At 39.0% G+C, this 23719-nt stretch overlaps 1 protein-coding gene and 1 pseudogene across 4 annotated transcripts in view; one reads left to right on the top strand and one right to left on the bottom strand.

Annotated features, from left to right (window-relative positions):
• Cntn3 (contactin 3) overlaps positions 1–23719 on the bottom strand; it is a 443276-nt gene that overhangs the window by 60763 nt on the left and 358794 nt on the right. For all 4 annotated transcript variants that reach the window (XM_004651504.2, XM_045133940.1, XM_045133938.1 and 1 more), the window contains 2 exons: positions 19466–19593; positions 16398–16573 (listed from right to left, as the gene is read on the bottom strand). In XM_004651504.2, coding sequence (XP_004651561.2) covers positions 16398–16573; positions 19466–19593 — 304 coding nt within the window. The remainder of the gene's footprint in view (positions 1–16397; positions 16574–19465; positions 19594–23719) is intronic.
• Positions 5917–6568, top strand: LOC101614642 (annotated as a pseudogene).

Below are 23719 nucleotides of genomic sequence, written 5' to 3'. Positions count from 1 at the left end.
GATATCAAAGGGAAAGAGAGCTTCCATTCAAGGACATGATGACTTAGCAATGTTCTGAAAAACAGTTCTTTGCCATATTTATCTACAGAATGACCATATTGTCCCCCCCAAAAAAATCCAGGAATTTTTTTGTGAACAATTATAATCCGATTTTAAAGTTCATATATAAAGACAGAATACCCAGAATAGTCCAGCAATATTGAAAAACCAACTTTTACAACTGACATCATCCGACCTCAAAATTTATTCTAAAGCCACAGGAATCAAGGAAGTGTGGCCCTGCCAAAAGAACAGATAGACAGATCAATGGAGCAGAAGAGTGTGTCTAGGAATAGACCCACAAAATAGACAATGGATATTTGACAAAAGAGCAAGTGAAATATAATGGAGCCTTTTGTGGTGTGGATATTCACATAAAAAAAAAATGTGTTCACAGATAGACTAAAAAAGCTGAATGAAAATTAACTTAAAATGAATCATAATTTTAAATGGAAAATGGAGACTACATAGAAGGAAACCTAGATGGCCCTTGGTGTGGTCTAAACAGCTCTGGGCATGGGCTAGGCTTTACAGGTACATAGCTGAGGCATCATTTAAGGAATAAAGATGCCTTTGACCAAAATCAGAAAATTCTGTTCTTTGAATCACATCATGAAAATGAGAACACAAGCCCCAGATTTGGAGAAAAAATATTTTAAGCACTAAGTATGATGAAGGTATTTTGTGCAAAACAACACACAAAAACCCTTAAAACTCTACAGTAAGGGTCTGGGTTGATGGCTCAGTAGGTAAGAGTGTTTGCAGCTGAGGCATGAGGACATGTGTTCTATCCCCTGCACCCACAATAAAATCTGGGCATTGCAAGGTGTATCTGTAATCCTCGTTCTGTGGGGAGCAGATATAGGAGAATCACTTGACTTGCTGATCAGCCACACTGATCGAAAATTGAAGTGATAGGTTTACTGACTGACTCTGACTCAAGAAAAAAAACATTGATGAAAAACAGAGGAGTACACTGGAAATTTTCTTTTATCTTTTACACAGATCACACACATCTACACACACACACACACACACACACACACACACACACACACAAACACACCACACACCCCACCCCACATCCAGGAAAAAAAAAAAAAAACTGCCTATTTAATTATCTAGAAAAATATAAACATTTTTTCTGTCAACAGACAATGACTTTCAAAAGTCACAGAAACAAAATGCAAACAGCTTCAAGACATCTACCCCATCTATATAATATTTGTATTGTTTGGCGAAGAGAAAATAATGAAATTTATATTTGTATATATCTTATTTCCTTTTTTTATCAGTTTTGGGTATTGTGATGGAAAATACTGACTATTAACTTGACAGCATCTGGGATCACCTAGGAGTCACTTTTCTGAGTATGTGTGTGAGGCAGTTTATACTTCAGGCCAATTGGGGTGCAAAGATCCACCCTAACTGTGGGCACCACTCCATGAGTGAGCTGAGCAACAGCATTCATCATTTTCTGATTCCTGCCTCTGCCTGTTGACTGAATGTGACCTGTTGCATCACGGTCTGGCTAGGCTCCTGATGGTCTCCAGACTATTCACCCTTGCTCCCATCTAACTGGGCAACCATGGATCTTTTCTCTTTCTCCATAGTTTTGTCTTTTCAAGAATGGCATATGTAAGGTATCTTGGGTAGATTCATGTTAGGTGCTGCAGATGAGTGAGACTATGTGGCGATTTTCTTTTTCTGTGATTGGCTAAGTTCACTGAGAATGATCTGTTCCAGGTTCAACCATTTTTCCTCAAATTTCTTTGTGTAATTTTTTCTTACTGCTGTATAGCATTCCATTGTGTAGATATACCACATCTTAGTTATACATTCTTCTAGTGTTGGTCTTCTGGATTGATTCCAGCTCTTAGCTATTATGAATTGAGCCACTACAAACATTGAGCAAATCTCTCTGGCCTGTGATTTGAAGGTTTTAGGGTAGATGCTGAGTAAGGGAATAACTGGGTCTATTGGTTTCTATATAGTCAGCATTTTCAGGAGTCTCAATATTGCTTTCCAAAGTGGTTGTACCATCCTACATTCCCACCAACAGTGGATGAGTGTTCCTACTTCTCCACATCCTTGCCAGCATTTATTTTCATTTGCTTTGTGATGTTTGCTACATACCCAACAAGTATCTCATGGACTAGAGACTAGGATGGATGGGGAGGGAGGGCAGGGCACCAAAGGGGTGGGAAACACTAATTTAGACCCAAACGGCAATGGTACCATAAAATTCTACTTCCTAAAAGGCAGACCAAATGGCTGAACCTTCACCAGGACCTTACAGGAAACACCTGAACCACAGACACTGGATAGGGTAGGATCAAGTCTAACCTAAATCTTCTACATCTTCCCTCCCTTTCTCTCCCTCCCTCCCTCCCTCCCCCTCCCTCCCTCCCTCCTTCCTTCTCTCTCTCTCTCTCTCAATATCTCCTCTCTAACTCTTGTATATTAGTTATCATTTTCCTCACTTCTTAGTGGGCACTGACCTGTAACTCCCAGTACCTGCATGGGGCTACCATTCACAATGAGCTTTTGATCAGAGAAGCCTACAAGGTTTCCTAAAAGAATTACAGATTTCTGTCACAGTACTTGATGACCCACCAAAGGTTAGTGGTAAGGCCATATTGCTGAAGACACCATATGCAGCTGACATGTAAAATGGAACAGCATGGCTGGAAGTCAGGAGAGAATCAGTCCCCAGACTCAGTGTGTCTAGTGCCAGAAGGTGTTACATGGGCGACTGGGGGAAATGACCAATATCTGTACAAGCAATTCATGGTTGAACCTACTTAGCAACAAATAACCTGTTGTGATGCCCACACAAGTGCAATAGTGGCACACAGCCTTGGGTGGGGGGGGGGAAAACCAACTGCTTTTGATTTGGCTAACTGATCCCCTCAGTGATATGGGACCCATAGCTGGAGCTGGGAAACAAGTCAGAAATATATCCAAACATAAGCCCACTCTCCAATATCAAGCTACCATCAGTCATGGGCTACAAGAGGGCCTACACCTATTAAACTCTATTTAAAAAAAAAAAAAAAAAAAGTAAGGGTTATCTCATTTGTCCTGGTACTAACTTACTCTTCGTTGGAGAATCTGCTTCTCTTTTTCAGATAGATGCAGATCCTAAGGAGAGAGCCACCTCATCATACCTCAAAAGGGCCCCAGCTGAAACTAAGGAAAATTGGCAAAACAAGCAAGGGTGCTGTTTTCCTGATGAACTGGATACCAGCACAAGGGGCAAGGAGACCAACACAGAGAAAAATCAACTCCTACCAAATCAGAGAGCCAGAGCCTCAGAAGCCCCCAACACCTCAGCACTGAAGCAGACCAAAAATGAACCCAACATATACTGTCTATATATTTATTACTGATTTACCTGAATTTTACAAAAAGTTTGAAAATATTCAAAGGAACATGAGATTGTCTATTTATAGGGTGATATTCATATGCAAACAATACTTCAACTACTTTTACTATCAAACTTGATTTTTATAACTTTTGGCAAATGGATACTTTAGTAGTTGAGAGACTAGCTCTTATGGTTTGCACAATAATTTTATTTATCATAATTTCTTTGTTTTTTAATGGATTTATTTTAATACTATATATTTGGGAACATTATGGTATGCAATTATTACAACTTTCCAGTGGAGAAGAACATTTCTAAAGTGAATTTATTCTTTTTTGTTTTAAAGTTTGTCTTCAAACTAATATATACATAGCAGAGGTTAAGGTTTGCTGAGATGAACTTCCAGACCAGGCACAGTTATGGAGGAAGGGATTTATTGAAGCTTACAGATCTAAGGGAAGTTCCATAATGGTAGAAGAAGCTGGCCCTGCTTTCATTGGTCCAAGCAGAGAGAGAGAAGCCACAAGACAGAAGTCACCCCACATAGCACACTTCAGGAACTCCAGCTAGGCACACTTTGATATTTTTAGTTTGGAATTTCAAATCCATTACCACATCTTAGGGCTGGATCCTATGATCTTCCCAGTTACATCTCCTCCAGTCAGGTGGCTGCAGATGTAAATTACAAACTGTAATAAAACACTGAATATATTGGGGGCCATCTATTAAAATTACCACGATATGTTATTTTCTTTCTTATTATATTTGAGCATGTTTTCTGTGACTGTCTTCATTGTGACTTTTTTTGTTTTTATTAATTGAGAACTACATTATATGAACATATTGCATATTGGTCATATTCCAATCAAGTTATACTCTTATATTCCCTTGAACCTCCTCCATTCCACTGAGCACCATCTTCAGTGGATTTTATTAATGTGGCTTACACAGTACTTTGTTTAGTTCATGCTTGTCTTATGAGCTTATAGGGGTAGGGAGAGTGGTGGGATAATACATAAAGCTAATGATACCATGAGCCAGTATGATAGAAACTTTCCTCTCAAATAGCAAACTAAAGATATAACAGTTAAGAGCCAGGTGTGGTGGCACACACCTTTAATCCCAGAACTTGGAAGGCAGAGGTAGGAAGACTGTCATGAGTTTGAGGACACCCTGAGGCTCCACAGTAAATTCCAGATCAGCCTGGACTAGAGCTATACCCTACCTTGAATACTCCCCCCCAAAAGACATAACAGTTTATAAGGAAAGTGGGGGGATGCCCTGACAGATGGGCCTTGTAGAGGTTAGGGAGCTTAGTCTTAAAACCATAGACACTGTGCCAGATTTCTAAAGTAGAACTGGGTTACCTCTTACAGTGAGCTATTGCTCAGCGAGATCCATAACGCCCCGCAAAATCATAGGGCATTGTTAAAGAACATGGGTACCTTTCAGAGGTACATGGTGAGACCCTATTGCTAAAGACACCACAGACCATGGACATAGGACTTTAAGAGATCATGCTGGAATCTAAAACAATCCAGCTCCTTCCCTGCGAGCTAGCTTTCATAGTGCTGGAAAGTGCTAAAGAACTGCTAAGGATAATGGCCACAAAAAGAGTGAAAAAGCACAGGATATTGCAAGCTATGAGATCAGTGAGCCAGATCAGATATGTAGACTGTGCAATAGAGGCTCACAGCCTATATAGAGCATCAAAGGTTCTCTGATTGGAAATGAGGTCTTCTCAGTGGGGGGCGGAAAAAAAAAAAAAAACAAAAAACCTCATACCTGGTACTGAGAACTAACTCGGAATTCTATGGATAGTAATGTCATGGACTCCAGAGAGATGTTACCACTGGTTTTTGGCTATTTTCACCAAAATGTTTTCTACATAATTAGCCTTGTCCCCTTTAATCTATGCTACTCTTCCTCTGGATTGGATATTTGATTTTTTTTTTTTTAAGATGGGATCAAAAATGGGGAGAACCAAGATCTATTCACACAACAAGAAAAGATATCCAACTGCCCAGCATGTGTCAACTCACCTCGATCATATCTGTAAGGGCCTAGTAAACATTATAGAGGAAGTGACTGTCTAAACATGAATGCTTCTCTTACTGCTAGCCTGACAACCAACACCAAGGAAAAGGTGACAGACACTGAGGATACTCAAAATGCCTCAAGGCAGAAATTTAGAGACTACAGAGAGCTTACTACTAACACTGTCTTATAATATACCTGTCAAGGCTCAGGATACATAGTGGATTTGTGGGGGGGGGGATTTTAAGCTCCACAGATGGGAAAGAATATACAGTGATATTGTCTCACACAGAAAGAGACTATTGCATTGATGACCACACAGTGAACACCAATAATCCCAATAACTCAGTGGATAGGTTGTGGGAGAGGATATAAGAGTACAACCCAATGGAAATATGACCAACACTCCATAGGTTCATACAATAAAATTCATAATCAATAATAAAATAGTAGAGGGAGATTGATCTAAGATGGTGACTGTGGAACTGAAAACCACCCCTACTCCTAATCCCCACCTACAGAAGAGGAAAAAACAGAATCGAGTCAGGAGGTTGCTAACCCAGAACACTATATTAAACATCCTTTACAGAACAGGTGGGCACTCTGGTTTTTTAAAAATGATAAAAGCAAAACTTGGCAAGCAAACCTTCGACTGATCTCTAAGTTTGATACTGTTGAAGACTTTTGGGCTCTATACAACCATATCCAGTTGTCCAGTAATTTAATGCCTGGATGTGACTACTCACTTTTTAAGGATGGCATTGAACCTATGTGGGAAGAAGAGAAAAATAAATGGGGAGGACGATGGCTAATTATATTGAACAAACAGCAGAACGAAGTGACCTCGACCGCTTTTGCCTAGAGACACTGCTGTGCCTTATTGGAGAATCTATTGATGACCACAATGATGATGTATGTGGAGCCGTTGTTAATATTAGAGCTAAAGGTGATAAGACAGCAATATGGATGACTGAATGTGAACACAGAGAAGCTGTTACACATATAGGGAGGGCATACAAGGAAAGATTAGGACTTCCTCCAAATATAGAGATTGATTATCAGTCCCATGCAGACACAGGGACTAACAGCGGCTCCACCACTAAAAATAGGTTTGTTATTTAAGAAGACACCTTCTGAGTATTCTCATAGGAGACTGCATCAAGCAATCGAGATTTGGGAGCTGAACCAAAGCCTCATCACAGCAGAGTAGACTGCATTTGGATTTTATTCCATCTAAATGTTGCTGAGATATAAGAGAAGTGTCATTCTCCTTTGTCTTGTACTTCTGCGTTCTTCTTTTAAAAAAATTTTTGCTAGAGTGTCCACTCTCCCAATCAAAGAATTACCATATACACCATGCCCAGAATCCATAAACGTGTTCCTGGACTACTCTGTAATAGCTTAGCTGAATTACCATTACAATTATAAACACATTTTGCCTTTCCACCATATTCAAAAAAGAACTTGCATTTTTATACCTTAGCAGGAAAAATACTTTATGTTCCACTTTATACAGGAGCATATTGCTGGTTTGAGAATGATGAGTACAGTTTTCTAGCAATTTCTCTTTCTACAGCATTATGTTTGCTATACTGTTGCTGATGGCTGCTAGTTTTTAATTTATTTGTTTCCCTACTTGATAACATTAGTGATTCTGATTGCAGTTTTTCATTTGTTCTGCTTTTGTTTTTTCTCATGTAACATTGGTGAAGGATCCAGGAATATGACAGAAGGTGGAATAAACATTAACTTTGTGCAGTCTAAAGAAAATAAAAGAAGATAAAATAGTAGAGGGACTTGTTGGAGGGAGGAAGAGGGAAACAAAAGGTATATGGGTGGGGGGAGACAGAGGATAGCAAGGGATATGATCAAAATTCTTTTTGGACATACATAAAAATTATCAATAAAATGTTTTAAAAAATCTTTGCTAAGGGCCAGTTCCTAATAAATAGAATTTTTTAAACAATTAAACATTGTATGCTAGGGAGCTTATATTGGAAAGTTGGTTTGGACACATTTACCTTGTCTGTTTACTTGAGAAACAGCCCATGTTAGCAGTGTCAGTCCAAGTAGGACATGAGCCTGTTTTTGCCTGGTAGAATAAATGAATTTGGGAATAACTTAACATCGAGTGTCTTGTGCACCTGTCTTTCTCCAGAGAGTTTTGAACAACTTCCCTACCCCACAAATACCAATATGTGCAGAACTGGGTTTCAGTACATGTGCTTCAGGTAACTAATGGTAAGTTCTCTGGTGGGACTTCTACCTTACAAGGTCATTCCGAGGTCCTTGTAATGATCCTTCCAAGATAGCTGGTGTTTTAGATTTGAACAATAGATAAAACTAATGAGAGAGTATAAAGGACATATGTTTAAAATCCCGGGATATCACATTGAGTGGAGTCAAGGCTTGGCCTCAGATATGAATTTAAGATTCAGATACAATTATTTACAATTTTTTCACACTAAATGTACTGCTGTTTTAAAAATCTTAGTTTTTACACCTAAATGATTCCACAAACCAAGTCAAGCCAAAGTGACCATGTTATCATATCTCACACAAAAGCTCACTTTCAAAGACATTGTTTCATAAGACTGAGGACCGGAAAATGAATCAAATGTCAAGCTCACACATAGCTGCTGCAACCAAGTGAGACTGGGGCTGTGGAAATAAATCACAGTGAAGGGAGCCAGTTAAATGAAAGGCAGACAGGTTGTCACTGCAAGAGTGCTTATTGCTTCCAGTGACTTTTATCCACACATTCTAATTCATCATACATCCATTTCCACAAACTGTTTGTGAAATGGTTCTGTTTGGCCTTAGACATCCTTCATTTCTAAAGTACTAGCAGCACATAAAATTTCTCAAAGCATCTATATTTAAACATCTAGTGTGTAGTGAATGCTCAGTGCATGTAGTGTGATTCTACAGTGAAATATGTCCTATGTCCAAATTCTCACTTTTGATATAAAAGTAGAAATACTGCTAAGTGTCCTTAATACCAGACAAATTATTAGGCTCTAAGGGGTCTTCAGATACTTGTCAACAATGTTGTTTTGTTTCTCTTGGCTCTGAAGCTATTCCCTAAGTCTTCTGGCCAACGGAATTTAATGTCTATTTTAAGTTAGAGGGGGAAAAATAAACTAAGATATTAAATTAATGCAACTATTTTCTTTATTTTTCTTTTCTATGCTTAGCTGAGTGCACAGAGTAGAATTCCACTGGTTATAGATGGGTATGATAGGATATGACTATACACACACGCGCGCCTGCATATGCTTGCATCTGTTCTAACTATAAAGCAAAAGTTACTGTGAAAGTTTGAATGGATATCTCCCAGTAGATTCAGGACTTTATTAAAGCTTGTGATTTAGATCTCCAGCCACCTGGCTAATGGAGGTGTCACTGAGGGTGGGTTCTGGGGGCCAACCCTAACGTGTTACTGGGGGCAAGCTGAATATCAGCCTTAGGAATGCAGAGTGCTTGAGTACTGCTTGGGTTCCCTATTGCTTGGCTGCCTGCAGGGTTTTGCTCTTATTTTTGGTGGTGGGTTTTATCTTCTTCTTCTTCTTTTTTTTTTTTTTTTGTCATTGTGGAACTTCCCTTGGATGTATAAGCTTCAATAAATCCCTCACACCCATGAACTATGCCTCGTTTGTAAGTTCATCCCAACAGTGTTGGAGCTAACTACAATAGTGACCATGTGTGGTGGTTGGATGCAAGTATCCCCCATAAACTTAGATGCTCTGAATGCTAGGTTCCCAGCTGATGGAGATTTGGAAATTAACACCTTCAGGAGGCAGTGTTATTATTGGGGGCAGGCTTATGGGTGTTATAGCCAGTTTCCCCATGACAGTTTTGGCACAATCTCCTGTTGCTATTGTCCACCTTATGTTGGCCAGGGTGTGATGTCCACCCTCTGTGCATGCCATCATTTTCCCTACCATTGTGGAGCTTCCCCTTGAGCATGTAAGACAAAATAAACCTCTTTTTCCCAGAAGCTGCTCTTGGTTGGGTGATTTCTACCAGCAATGAGAACCTGAAAACAGTAAAGTGGTACTGAGGAGTGGGGTTGCTGCTAGACACCTGATTGTGTGGCTTTGGCCTTTTGGAACTGATTTTCAAGAGAAATGTGGAGGGATTTGAAACCTTGCCCTAAGAGTTGCTTTGCAATGTTCTAAGTACAGCTTGATGGACTATTCTGGTCAGAGTTGAAAGGTCTGAATGCAATAAGAACTATGCACTGTGAGGTTTAGCTTATGAGGGTAAGAAAGAGATTTGCCTGGACTGGGCTAGCAGTTTGTGTGGGAAGCTTGCTGTTATGCCTGGGTCCTCAGAAGTTGTGCAGAGTTGCTTTGCATAGAAATGAACTGGTGTGAGCAGTGGGATATGGCACAGAAAAAAATAAATTTCTCTGGATGAATTGCTGCCCATTCAGCTGCAATTGAGAAGTTACAACCTTTAAGATTGGGCCAGCTGACCTGCGTTGGGGCAACAGGAAGAATGTAGACTCTTTTGAAAGGGCCTGAGTGCTCAAGGAGTGTCCTGTTCTGCAAGGTCTGCTTTATCCCCCCTGGATCAACAAATTGGCACCACCTGGAATTATGGAGTATAAGCAATGCATGAAAGAGAGGGCCACTGAATTTGCAAAATGCTATTGTGTTTTGGGAATGCCCATAGGCAGTGTGAAGCGGGTTTGCTGGATGCCTGCATGGAGACCCAATGGGGCCTTGCGGATGATCCGTGGATTGCAGAGGAGACCCAGTGGAGATTTTGGGAACACGAGATGGCTGCTAAGGAAAGCTGCTGGCCCCAGTGAAGTTTTGTAGGGCTGTGAAGCCTAGCTGGAGGGGTGGAATTGGAATGCCAGAGACTTGTTGCTGGTTAGAATTATCGGACGAGGAGATTTGTCACTGGCTAGAGTTGTTAGACTTGAAGCTATAGAGTTTGATGTTTTCCCTGGTTGTTTTAAATATTGTAGTGGTTGAATATTTCTTTGTTATACCCAATGCCATCTTTTGCAGTGGGAATGTTTATTCTGTGCCACTCTGGGTTTTTTGAGTTTTGGTTTTTTTTGTTTGTTTGTTTGTTTTTTGGTATAATGGCTCAGTTAAAAGATCTTGGACTATGGGGATGTATGAACATCATTGGAATTGATAAAAACTATGGGGACTTTTAATGTTAGGTGAATGCATTGCATTTTATATCATGTGTGGTTATCAGTTTATGGGAGCCAGGGCAGAAGGTGGTGGATTTATTCAGGTATCCCCATAAACTTAAGTGTTCTGAATCCTAGGTTCCCAGCTGATGGAGATTTAGGAATTAACACCTTCAGGAAGTAGTGTTATTGTTGGGGGCAGACGTATAGGTTTTATAGTCAGTTTCCTCATGGCAGTTTTGGTGCAATCTCCTGTTGCTATTGTCCACCTTATGTTGGCCAGGGGGTGATGTCCACCCTCTGCTCATGCCATCGTTTTCCCCTGCCATCATGGAGTTTCCCCTCGAGCTTATAAGCCAAAATAAACCTCTTTTTCTCAGAAGCTCCTCTTGGTTGGGTGATTTCTACCAGCAATGAGAACCTCCTGACTGCAAAACCATGCATGAATATATATATTCCTATCTGCATGCATACAATTGTTTGTGAAGCTATTTAGATTTGGGCAAAAGAGAGAAAAAATATATATAGGGAGAAACCACTGTGTACAAGCTGTCATGGAAGGAAGGGCCATGGACATAGTAAACACTGATGTGGAAAGTGTTTCTACGATGAGGACCAGAAAGCTTTGCTATACTTAACCACAGGCATCATAGGGATAGCACGGACACACAGGAGCATTTGATTCTCAACACACATTTCCAGTCCTATCTCATCATGCCTAAAATTATTTGCTTGGCAAACCGGACTCCGTGAGGGGCTTTGGCTGCTAATTTCATTTTGTGCCTTCTACTTGTGCCACAGATACAGGCAGGAGATCCTCTGGGGGCTAATTTTCTCCATATGTCATTTAATATGCTTTCATGATTGCATTATACCAATACTGTAGAAACCAGAGGCTTGGAGTCCTATACTTCTTTATTCAATGTTTGGGTCTACAATAATAGATATGATCTCAATTGCTGGAGCTTTGGCAGTTTATAAATTTCTACCCAAAATAGTTAAAACAATGACTGAGTCCTGAATATATAATATAGTCCTGAATACAACTGGCTGAGTTGGTTCAAAGCTGTGAATTGGATTTTCTGTAGGCTAACCTATCCCTCCCCATTGAAATCAATACCATCACCACCTAACTTCTAACACTGCTTTGCCACTTACCAGCTGCTTTCCTCACATTTCACTATTTTTGAAAACAAGAAATGTATCTATGAACATCCTGGATAAACAAGAGAGTAGACTGTCTGGATATCACTAGTCACACTGCAATGCGTACATTTTTAGAGGACCAGAATTGCTATGCAATTCCCTTATCATGCAACAGAAGGAAAACCAATTTACTTAATTGCTTGTGGTTAAGGGCAATGTCATCTTGTATGGCTTACTGTTTTATACTGATGGGAGAATATTAGGTTACTAATGGCACAAGTCAATAAAAAAATTCATAGGCCATGAACTCATATGCTATGGAAAGAACAAAATTGGCAACTGATGGCATTAATTTATAAAATTTCACGTTTCAGACACTTGACTCTTTACAGAGATGACTTTATGCCTCTGTATAAGTCACCAGTGTAAATCAGAAGAGTTAAATTACATCATCAACTTGAATATTCTGAACTCCAAGTTCCTCATACACAAGGCAGAAATACAGTTCAGCCTTTAAGCATTTCTGAATATTACCATCAAACTACTTTGGACTTTTCAGTCTCTCAATGCACATTTATTTATCATTAACTAAAAGAGAAAGTCTTGTATTGGATAAAACACTGCCAATGTACAACTCAGTTAATAAACCATAGACACAATTACCAATACCGGATGGAGATAGGAAAATGCTACTTTCTTCTAAGCAGTTTCAGTTAAAAAATGAGACCCAGAGAGAACCAGGAGATGCCACTTGCCTTGGCACAAGAATGGAACTCTTGTCTGATGAGAGTGAACTACAGCGCCCTCTGCTGCCCACAGTCTAGCTTGCTACATAAATAAATGGCCCAGGAGGGCTGGGCCTGGGATACACCCTCCAAATCAACAAATGAATGGAGTCTTCCCCTTGCATAACTGAATCTGAATAAAGAATATTTCCTAAACTCTGAGGGTAATGGCCTTCTTCCTGTCACTCTCTCTGGATTCTCACTCAGCTTTGCATGGATACCTGTGAGTGGCTTCTCCATTCAACTAGGCTGACTGGGCCAGTAGGTGAGTGAGGAGGGAACAGAATACTGCTTCTTGGTCTAGATGGCTTTGCTGCTAGTCTCTGCTTTATAGATTGGGTAACTTCCCAATTTAATTACATGTATGATTTCCTCTGGTCTCTGAATTTACCTAGTGTGCCCTTCACTTACACTCCAGATCAATCACGTGGGTGCTCTCACCAACTCTAGGCTTGGAACCTGTGTAACTTCTTTAAACTCAGGATCACCGTAAGTGTAACCCTCTTCATTACTCATTTCTCCTCTGAGTCTCCTGGTCTCTGCTTTCATATCTGCCCTCTCACTTTTCCTTGAGCCTCACCATTTGCCCTCATTAGCTTCCCTATGCAAAGAAGCACATAGTAGATGCCATGTGGCTTCCTCTCAGCTCTCCCTACACAAGCTCATAGATTCTCTTTCCAAGCATTTGCATTTGGAGCTTTACTCTAATCCCTCCTTAAAAGCCTAGTTTCACTCATTAGCTCTGCAGTTCCTGCACCTTTACTCTAATCTTTCCATAAAAGCCTCAGTTTCTCTTAAGTGCATGTGCTTGCAGCTTTACACTAACCTCTCTAAAAAGTGAAGGACTCAGAAACCAGATGGGTGCCATGACAGGTTTCAGAGTCCTCAGTAGGCCTAAATTTCTGTTTCCCAGCAATATCTAAGTTATTAATCTTCTGTTAAGGATGGGCTTAACGATTACTGAAAACTGACCATGCCATACATTCCTGAAGTCATAAAGTTCAATTCCCCTAGCTCCAGCCCTCTGACCTTGCCGTAAGGGTAGGCTTAACAGTTAAGCCCGTTATGCCTTACATTATGCCATATAGTCTTGAAGTCATGAGACATTCCTGTAGTCATAGATCAGCTCAATTCCCCTAGCTCCAGCCTGCCAACTTTGCCCGCCAAAATCCTAAGCCAACCAGAAGAGTGCAGTGTTTAAATCAACCAATCATGTGTCAATCCCCTTTTTCTATGTTCAAATCCCTATAGAAACCCTACTCTCCCACTACTCAGGGCTCTTGTATGGATCCACTGCATTGGTGAAGTCAAGAGACCGAGTTTAAGCCCGAATTAAAGCTCCTTGTCTTTGCATACATGTTTGGTTCTCCTTGGTGGTCACTGGGGGTGCCAAGAACTGGGCATAACCAAAAGGTCTCAGTTTCCCCTAAATCCCAATCTCCCTTATATAAACCCCACAAGTTGTGATCTCCCCATAAATCAACTTAATCTCACACAATTCACCCTTCTCAAGTCTATCTTTATTATTTCGTTATTAAAGACAGGACAGAGTCCCAAAACTTGGGGCTCATAAATTTTGGGGGACCCCTCCTGAACCACAAAATCCTGTGTCAAACATTACATGGCAGAAGTAACTTTTTTTTTTTCCAAATGGAGTTCTTTATATAAGAATTAAAATCAGCAGAAGAACCATTTTATAGAAGTCTTCTACAGACTGGATGTGGAGTCATTATGACAGTTATCTGTTAGCATCATATTCTTCGCAAACATCTGACCAACAAAGGCTTTAATACCAGATCAACATGTAGCTTGTTAAGAATGCTGGTACCTATTTTTCCTGTTGTTATAGAAAAAACAGTGGTATTTTTCAAATGAGCATTTAGGTGTTATGCTAAAAATGGGCTGCAGTGACCTCCATGGCTTCTGATGAGGAGCAGGCCACTGGGCTGGAGGGGGAGAGCAAGATAGCTTCACAGCCAGGCCTGCTCCCACGTAATATGTTTTCCCCCAAAGGTACCTTCATGCACTTAGGAAGACCCTAGTTTAGTTCCATCCATCACCAACAAGCGAGTAGTCAGCTGTGTCTGTGAAGAGGACAACTGTCATCTGTGAGACTCAGCAATGTTCAAACTGTGGAACCCACTTCAAGCTAGTGCCCCACCAGATGGCCCACTGACCCTGCACTAACTTACTCTGAATATGCTGTAAGTTTTTTCTTTTTTTCTTTCCAATAAACCAATAAACCTGAGCCATTACTTTGGTTTTCCCCCTGAAAAAACAAAGCAAAACAAAAAACCACAAAGAAACAAGAAGGGTTTGTAGTAATTGATATTGTAAAGATTTTGAATAAGGAAGACTAGTTAGAAAAATATTGCTCAAAGTAAGCAGAGCCAGGGGATGAAAAACAAAAATAGTACTGGAATTGCATTTAGTTGTGGCTAGTTATCTGATAGCACATGTTTTAAATGTCAATTTTTTTTTTTCTAAATAGTTTTTTAGGGATACTATAACAAAGTACCAAAAAGAGTGGCTTGAAACAACAGGTTTTAAAACATCAGTTCTGGGCAACAGAGAGCTGCAATCAAGGTAATCATAGGACCACAATTCCTTTCTAATCCTAAGGGGTGGATCCCTCTTGGCCTCAGGTATTCCTTGGCTTGTGGGAGCTTCACCTCACTTCTGTGTGCATTGCCCCATGGCCTGTGCTCCTCTGTGTGAGTGCCTTCCTAGGGTGATCTCTGATATGCCTGTGTCCTAAGCATCTCATTGTTGTAGGTATATCAGGTACTTTTGATGATTATACCAGTCTAGTCTATTCCAGGATTGCCTCATCTTGATGTAATCAGCATTTTGTACAATAATCCTATTTCCAAAGAAGATTACATTCTGTGTTACTTGGCATTAAGACTTGAATATATTTGTCAATTGCAAACAGGATCATTTGAGGTTTCATATGATGCTAAAACTTTAATATAGCCTTATGTTCTTATACATTACTTTAACAAGAAATATTTGTCTCACAAATGTAGCTGATTTCCTAATCCTGCTTGGCAAGTACATAATAAGATCCAGACTTGATATCTTTCCCAATATATGATGCTCTCCAGAACCCATGTAGCAGTCCTGAAAATCAGGCTGGCTGTGACCTTCTGGGCTCACAACTGGACTCAAAGTTGTGCAGCTGGCTATGAGGATCTCTGTTAGATTAGGCATTTATTCAATATTAAGTTAGTTCTTTACCATACTCCAAGTGCTAATTTTCCTTGAAATCTAAACCTTACTAAATAAGGAGATAGAATGGGCTAGGACATAGGGGAACATTTACAGTATTGGAGGAACAAACTGGGTTTGAAGTTTCACTTGGAGTAACTCTGAGAAAGTTATTACACTTTTCAAACCCTCAGTCTACATACCTGTAAACTGAAGATATTTATAACTCATATCCAATGCAACTTCCAGTATGGATTATGATAAAGCAAACGCCTTGACACATCAAATGTGATTAAACACCTAGATGATACACTTATATCATCACTTGTATATGTAAAATCTCCTCTACTTCATCATAAATACATTATATAGAAAATAAACACCTGCATGGGATACTAGCAACAAAAGTGCAATAGTGAACGAGTTAATATACATGCAGCATGCATCAATTTAATGACAATTAGAGGTTGAACTAAATGTATTCAAATCTAGTGATTGTAAAAATAAAATTAGATAAGTAGCATCAAGAAAACTGATAGATTCATTTAACAAGCATTCTTAAGTACTTCCTATGTGCTAGATGATTATTTTAGAGGTAACATGTCATAGACATGTGTAATACAACATCTATGAGAAAACTATTATAACTTACCCCACCGACTTTCTCAAAATGAGATCCATCTTTCTTAAAGTCTGTAAGGGCCCCATTGAAATACCAGGTAAACATAATGTCTAACAGGGGGTCGTGCTGCACTTGGCAGGGCAAAATGACGCTTTCACCCACTGATACATCCATGTTAGATGGTGCCAAAGTTATTCTTGTTGGCTCTATTGGGGAAATAATTATGAGTAAAACTTTAGTATTTTTCTCATGAGGGAAGCAACTTTTACATGTCGAAAGCAGTTTATCTGAGTTAGAGCAAGTTTGTAAATACATACATGGACATATATATCTCTGTGATTAAAAGTCTTTGAAACTCATGTAGGCATTTTGATGGAGAGCTATAATAAATTTTACTGGTTTCACAAACATGCTAAGTGAAGTAAGTCTAGGAAATCTGTGTGTTTTTCAAGTATATATACTCAGAAATGAAATTTGCCTATGAATAGGGTGTTATGCTAAAAAATTCAATTTCAGCTTAGTTTTATTGTTTTGTGAAATATAAGGGGAAAATAGACACTTTCATTTCACCAACCCTCAGTCAGTAGCAAATGTATCAACATCAGACCATAAATAAACTCTATCCTTCTGTTTTTGCAAAGCTGCGAAAGGTGAGAACACATTGCTTTCACTTGGTACTCCTAGAAGTGTGTCATGCTACACTGTTGGCTAACATTAACATCTCTCTCCCTCAATGCAGATGTCCACATGCACGTATTTTAATTTTCACCATGAGATAGCTTGCATTTCTCATGAACTAAGCTTCTACTGACTCTACTTCTCTGCTTTTATTTCCCAGGTTTTTTTTTTTTTTTTTTTTTTTTTAACCATGACACAGCAAAATTCATTCAAAGAAGAATTTGTTTACTTGGGCTATCTGTCTTTGCTCTGGACTCATGTTGGCTCTGTAACCACCCTGCAGAGGAAATAAGAGTAAACTTTTGGTCTCCTATGCCTGGACCTCTCAGCTGTCTCTGCTGTGCTTGGTCTCCATCTTCTCTCTGGTCCGCCTGATTCCTCTGACACCATCTTCTCCTACTCCTACATCATTGGTCTTAGACTTTCACTATCTTGCTTAATGAGGCCTCTTTTGTTCCTAAATATTTTCATGTGGCATATGTCAAGCTCAAAAATATTTTTTTTAATTTTTACTTAAAATATTTTAAATATAAATTACAGACATATATTAATTACACACATTAATGGGATTTACCTTGATTTTCTTAAAATTCTCTGCTATTACTTCTTTGGCTTCAGGTTGTCATTTAGCTACAAGAATCCAGCTACATGTTAACAACTGCTAAAGATGAATCCCTACACTTGACCTTTCTCTAAAATTCAAATGCATGCATTCTTCTCTGTTTAGGTGTCCTTCACCAGTAGCTTCTGTAGTGCTCACAATAGAATTCAATTCTGAACACTTGAATTCAGACATAGTCAAATGCTTGCTGTGCTTTGGCTGGCAAAGCCTAAGCAGGAGCTATGTGTGTGGCTGACCGACTGAAGAGTGGAAGAACTGATGGGTAAAACTGATGTGCTGTCTTCCCCTTCTGTTGTGGTGGGGACACTGGAGGCTGTCATTCCTGAATGAGGAGAGCACAGTTGACACACCATAGACTCATAAGATGGCAAACACCCACGCTACACTACCTTAATCCACTGAGATTTTGGGAAGCCTGTGGTCTGCTTTATAGAGAAAACCTATAATAGATATAGATGTCCAGCATACCCAGATTGAACTCATGACCTTCTTCTCTTCAAAGCTGTCTGACCACAGTCCAGGCAACTGTGGTTATTCAGACTGCCATTCATCATGATTTTCGCCAAATACCTTGCGCCACTTTTCATCCATCCTTCTTTCCTCCCTCCTTTGCTCCCTCTCTCCATCCCATTCCACTTCCTTTCTTCTTTCCTTTCTCTTAGTTTCTCTCCCCCGTTTCCTCTCTCCATTGCTTCCTTCTTTCCTATTTTTGACTTTTGGAGTGTGAAATCTAGGACCTTATACAGGTTAGACAAGTGATCTATTACTAAGATAGGCTCTTCACCATCACCCAGAAGACATTCCTGAATCCTTTCTTTCTCATGTACCTCACGTCCATCTCTGCAGCATCTCCCGCTGACTCCATTCTGAAAAAATGCAGCAACCTAGCCCTTCCCACAGCTCCTCTGCTGACACTCCATTTTTATCATTATCAACTCTTGCCTGATTTTTCATCTTGCTCTCTCTTACCACCCCAACCAGCATTACAGTAGAGAGCCTATTGTCATCCTTTGAAAATGCATTCCTATCCCTTAGTTTCTTTGTTAACAGGACTACCCTGGCCCTACTTTGAAATCCATTTGAGAGCTGAATTCTTAACAAGTCATAGAATGTCTGCATAACTGTCAGAAACCTGTTGGCTAACACTTTCATCTTCCTGAAACCTGTGTTGCATATCTCAGTGAGGTCAACCAGTTATCCTGCTTTGTGCTCTCACTTTCCTATTCTCTTATTTAGTTTCTCAGTTGTTTGCAGTTTTTTCTTTCTAATTATCTCTATGTCTTTTAGTTCCAATTCTTATTTCCCTTTCTCCTGTGGTAGAAGAAAGATTTAGAGGTCACTGACTTTGTTAATGTTCTTGCCACCCTAAGACCAAACAAGACACATCATAGCTGTTAGATCTATTTTCTTGAGTCAATAAACAAAAGATATCCCTAACTGTAGCCTTACATCAAGAGTACTTTTCCTCCAGAAAAGATCAATTACAGTTATACTGGGGAAAAAGACAAAACACACCCCAAAGTCCTAACATAGCAGAACAGGATAAACATGAGAAGTTCTCAATATTGTATTGTATTTCTGTTTACCCTTGCTCCCAGAAGAGTGACTAATGCATCCTCCGTGTGCCTTGTTTTGTGTTAAAGTAACATTAGATATCCTGACCTTGCTCTTAAGTATGCACCAGTTCATAGTATGCACTACTTACAGTGACAACCATATGGCAGATTTGTACTTTCTCATAATGATGCATCATCCATAATGTCTCCTAGGTAAAGCAATCTCTAAGAAGCGCACACACCTGTAACAACCAAGTATGTTGTGCCATTTGCTTTTCCAAACTGGTTTTCTGCTGTGCAGGTGTACATCCCACCATCAGCTTTAGACACATTCACTATCTGGAGTCCTCCGTCACTTAACAAAGAAATCCTAAAGTAAATAGAAATTAGGTCAGTGAATGTGCAATTTATTCACAAATAAATTTCTCCACTAAGCTGCAATTGCTTTTCAGAATATATTGCCTTAAGCTACTAATATAAACCTTTGAAAATGAAAACAAAAAGAAAGAAACTTACATGCAAACAGAGAGTTCAATAAGAAAAGGTTATCTACAAATTTGATCTTTACTTGGGATTTTTACATAGTTTTCCTTAAGAGCATTGTGATCTCACTCCTCACTTTTGTACTGTATTATCAAATAACATAAACTATTTGCCAAAAAGTATATGCTGTGGTCAGTTTCATGGATTAACCTCATAAAGCTGGAGAGGAAAACTCATGTGGCATTATTTCCCTTGACATTGAGATAATATATGTGAAACAAAGAGTCTGCTTGCATTTCATTATGAACTAGGATAATCATATTTAACTCAATACAAATTCAAATTTTGCAAAAAGAAAGTTTATGTGGTCACCTGTGAGCTACTATTGTGAGTATAAGCAACTCAATATATGAGCTTTAGGGTTAGGAGCCTAAAGTTCTTAAGGTCTTAGAACAAAAATCTGATTAAATCAATACAAATGAGTGGCTTCTATTTGATGACCTAAGATAATTAATTACATGAACGAGATTTACTTATGGTAAGTCCTCTGAGAAAAACAACTCTTGTCATTTTTATCAGAAGCAGCTAGAAACACATAAAAGAAACTCTCCAAACTAGCCCTGTGGACATTACCCACAGAAGAAGAGAGACAGGGATATACAGTCATATCCTCACTTGGGTTCTCAGATAAACCCTGTGGTAGCTGTATGACAAGATACAAGAGGTCTTGTGGTCTCAGGGGAAAGACAGAGTATATTGTATTGTAAATGATCAAGGTACTAGAGCACCACCTATCCAGCCATGGCATGCTTGATCACCATGTTTGGGGTGAAATATTCCAATGAAGCTGCTTTGAGGTCTCCAGCTCCTGTAAATAAGCCCCTGCCCATGCTCTGTCAGAAAACCCAATAAACTCATTGATAAAGGTAAAATCTGGTGGAATTGGACTTTAGTTTGTCTGGAACACTTTTCAGAGGGGAGCAAGCAATCCTTACTCTCTTCCCAGAAAAGAGCTCAACAGTAAGGATAATGTTCTAGTGAAATGAATAAGCAATAAATAATTAAATAAGTAAATATGAAAAGTCCAGGGTTTGTAGAAGTACTTTGAGGGAAAGAGACAGGACAATATGCTAGAGGGTAATTGCTTTATGAATCTTTTCCAAGTGAGGATTCCAGATAAAGGGTCTTAGAAGTGATATCCTTTGTGCTGAAGAAGAAGAGACAGGGTTAACTCCTTAGCCACCTGATCCCATATCTGCATTGTACAATTTGTCTATTCCTAATTATATTCCTTATCCCTGGATGTCTAAAATCATTACTAGACATCCCATGCATTTAACATTTAGAAAACTTTTTTAAAAATTATTTATTTATTTATTTATTTATTTATTTGAGAGCGACAGACACAGAGAGAAAGACAGATAGAGGGAGAGAGAGAGAATGGATGCGCCAGAGCCTCCAGCCTCTGCAAACGAACTCCAGACGCGTGCACCCCCTTGTGCATCTCGCTAACGTGGGACCTGGGGAACCGAGCCTCAAACCGGGGTCCTTAGGCTTCACAGGCAAGCGCTTAACTGCTAAGCCATCTCTCCAGCCCTAGAAAACTTTTATATCTTATGAGACATATCTTTAAATGTTTGTCTTGAACCTATGCAAATGGAATGTAACTTTCCTTAAAAAGTGTTTGTAGCCTTATGTTTTCATGGCAGTATATACAAACCATGGTTAGGATTGGCTTCCACCTTTTAGGCTCTGTAGTAGAGAATACAAGAAGATATTTGAGGATATTAGATTGGAGTGAAAGATCTGAACCCATACCTTAAATAATATGTTTGTTATATGTTAAGTGGGTATCAAAAATGTTATTACTAGAAAAATATCTCTATATTAAAATGTGTGCAATGCAGACATTTTACTTACAATATGTCTATACTTCCCTAATAGTCTGTGGCTTACTTTCCTTTGAATCCTGGTTGCAATCCCTACCCCCCCCCCCCACACACACACACATCCCAGTAAGAAAGCCTAGTGTAGTTAGCGATAGCACCTTTAGGATCCTGGGTAGAGCTGTCCATGAATGATCACCTGCCATATGGTAGTTTTCTATAACTACATTAAGGCAGATTTAAAATAAAGGATTTAGAGACAATAGTTTAGAAAGCTAACTGAGGAATAGGAATTGACAGGATTGTTTTCTGATTTGGAGAACTACTGCAAAAAGTAAAAAATCAAAGCACTTTCCTGTGGATCTGTGAAAGGCATGTTATATGTGATTTCCTTCATGGGCTGGCCATTTTTTCTGTGTGTAAAGTTAAAGACCAATATCTGTTTTCAAAAGATAATAAAAAAAAACCTCCTATGTCTTTATTTCTTAGGCTATCAGAGCACAAAGATAGTTTTAAAATAGTAAAAAACAATAATTGAATCTCTATAGAGAATAAAATGAATGATAACAGAATACACAAGCAGCTTTGAGAAACATAAACTTAAGGAGACGTATATCTGATCAGAGGTCTCTGCCTTTCTCCCTTCTCCTGCCCAGCCTTACTTAAATGCTTATGTTGTACCACAACTGTCAATAGTGTTCCTGCATCAGGGCCTTAGGGCCCTGCCTTCCTCTAAGTGAACTTAGACTTGTGACGTCAACTCCTTTTTTTGCTTATCCTCCTGTCACAAAGATCCACTCACAATTGCTTCTTTTAGCATTAGGTATGTTAAAGGAACCACTTCCTATGCCTACTTGGCCTATTGACTTCAGTCCCTTCTCTTAACTGAAAAGACTGATAGGTGTTCCAGTATTTAATAAAATGCTGTTATTTTTTTGTAATTACATAATAGAATCATACTGAAACACCAGATTATTACATGTCAATCCAAATGAAAATTCTGCATGCATTCTTTGTAGCACCTGGCAAGTGACAAGGTACATACATATGTGGTTACTTGATGAATATTCTTCTTCTCTCATAGACTGTAATATTCTACTATAGGGACAATGCTTTAGGTTTCCCATAATCAATCTTCTACAGCCTTGATGAGTGTCTGGCCCAGAACAGACATTCATAACAATATTTTTGGAATAAATGAATAAATAACTTTTAGCTTTTGTGGAGTCATTGCAGAAGACTTGGAGTTAAGGAAGTAAAGTATACCAAGTATACCATACCAAGGACTTGTAAAAAATAAGCATAGAGAATCAGAATGTATATTATTATATATAGACATATACATATGTATGCACATAATATACTGGCATGTATAACATATATATGTACCTATTATGCACACATATGCACATGGGTTTTCTTTAGTATCCATGGGAGACTGGTTCTAGGACAACCCTCTAGAGATGACAAGTCTCTAAATATGAAATGGTGTATGTTCTATCTATCTATCTATCTATCTATCTATCTATCTATCTATCTATCTATAATCTATCATTCTACTTAATTTATCTCTAGACGATTTATACCCAGTACATTTTAACTGCTATCTATACAGTTGTGTAACAATGATTAGGGAATAAGGACAAAAATGTCTATATATCCTAAACATGGTTGCAATATGTTTGGAATACATATGATCTGTTATTTATGTATGGACACACACTTTGTTTGTATGCGACGCTAACCCTGTTCATGCACAATATTCAAACACAATTATTCATATGGGTATACAATATTCACACATATTAATTATATTACATCATAGCCTTACCACATATATCACATGTACGTTACAAAAAAGACTGGATATAAGAAGACTGAATAAAAAAAATTAGAAATGACTAAAAACAAAAGATCTAAAAATATTCTTTTCTTGTGAGGGAAGAAGTGAATAGAGATGAAGAGACTGTGAATAAAGGATAAGGGGATAGGGCTAGAGAGATAGCTTAGCAGTTATGCACTTGCCTATGAAGTCTAAGGACCCCAGTTCAAGGCTCAATTCCCAGTACCCAGGTAAGCCAGATGCACAGGGTGGCACATGCATCTGGGGTTCATTAACAGTGACCA

Source organism: Jaculus jaculus, chromosome 14 (genome assembly GCF_020740685.1).
Source record: "Jaculus jaculus isolate mJacJac1 chromosome 14, mJacJac1.mat.Y.cur, whole genome shotgun sequence".
NCBI classification, from domain to species: domain Eukaryota; kingdom Metazoa; phylum Chordata; class Mammalia; order Rodentia; family Dipodidae; genus Jaculus; species Jaculus jaculus.
This window is presented reverse-complemented; position numbering and strand designations above follow the sequence as displayed.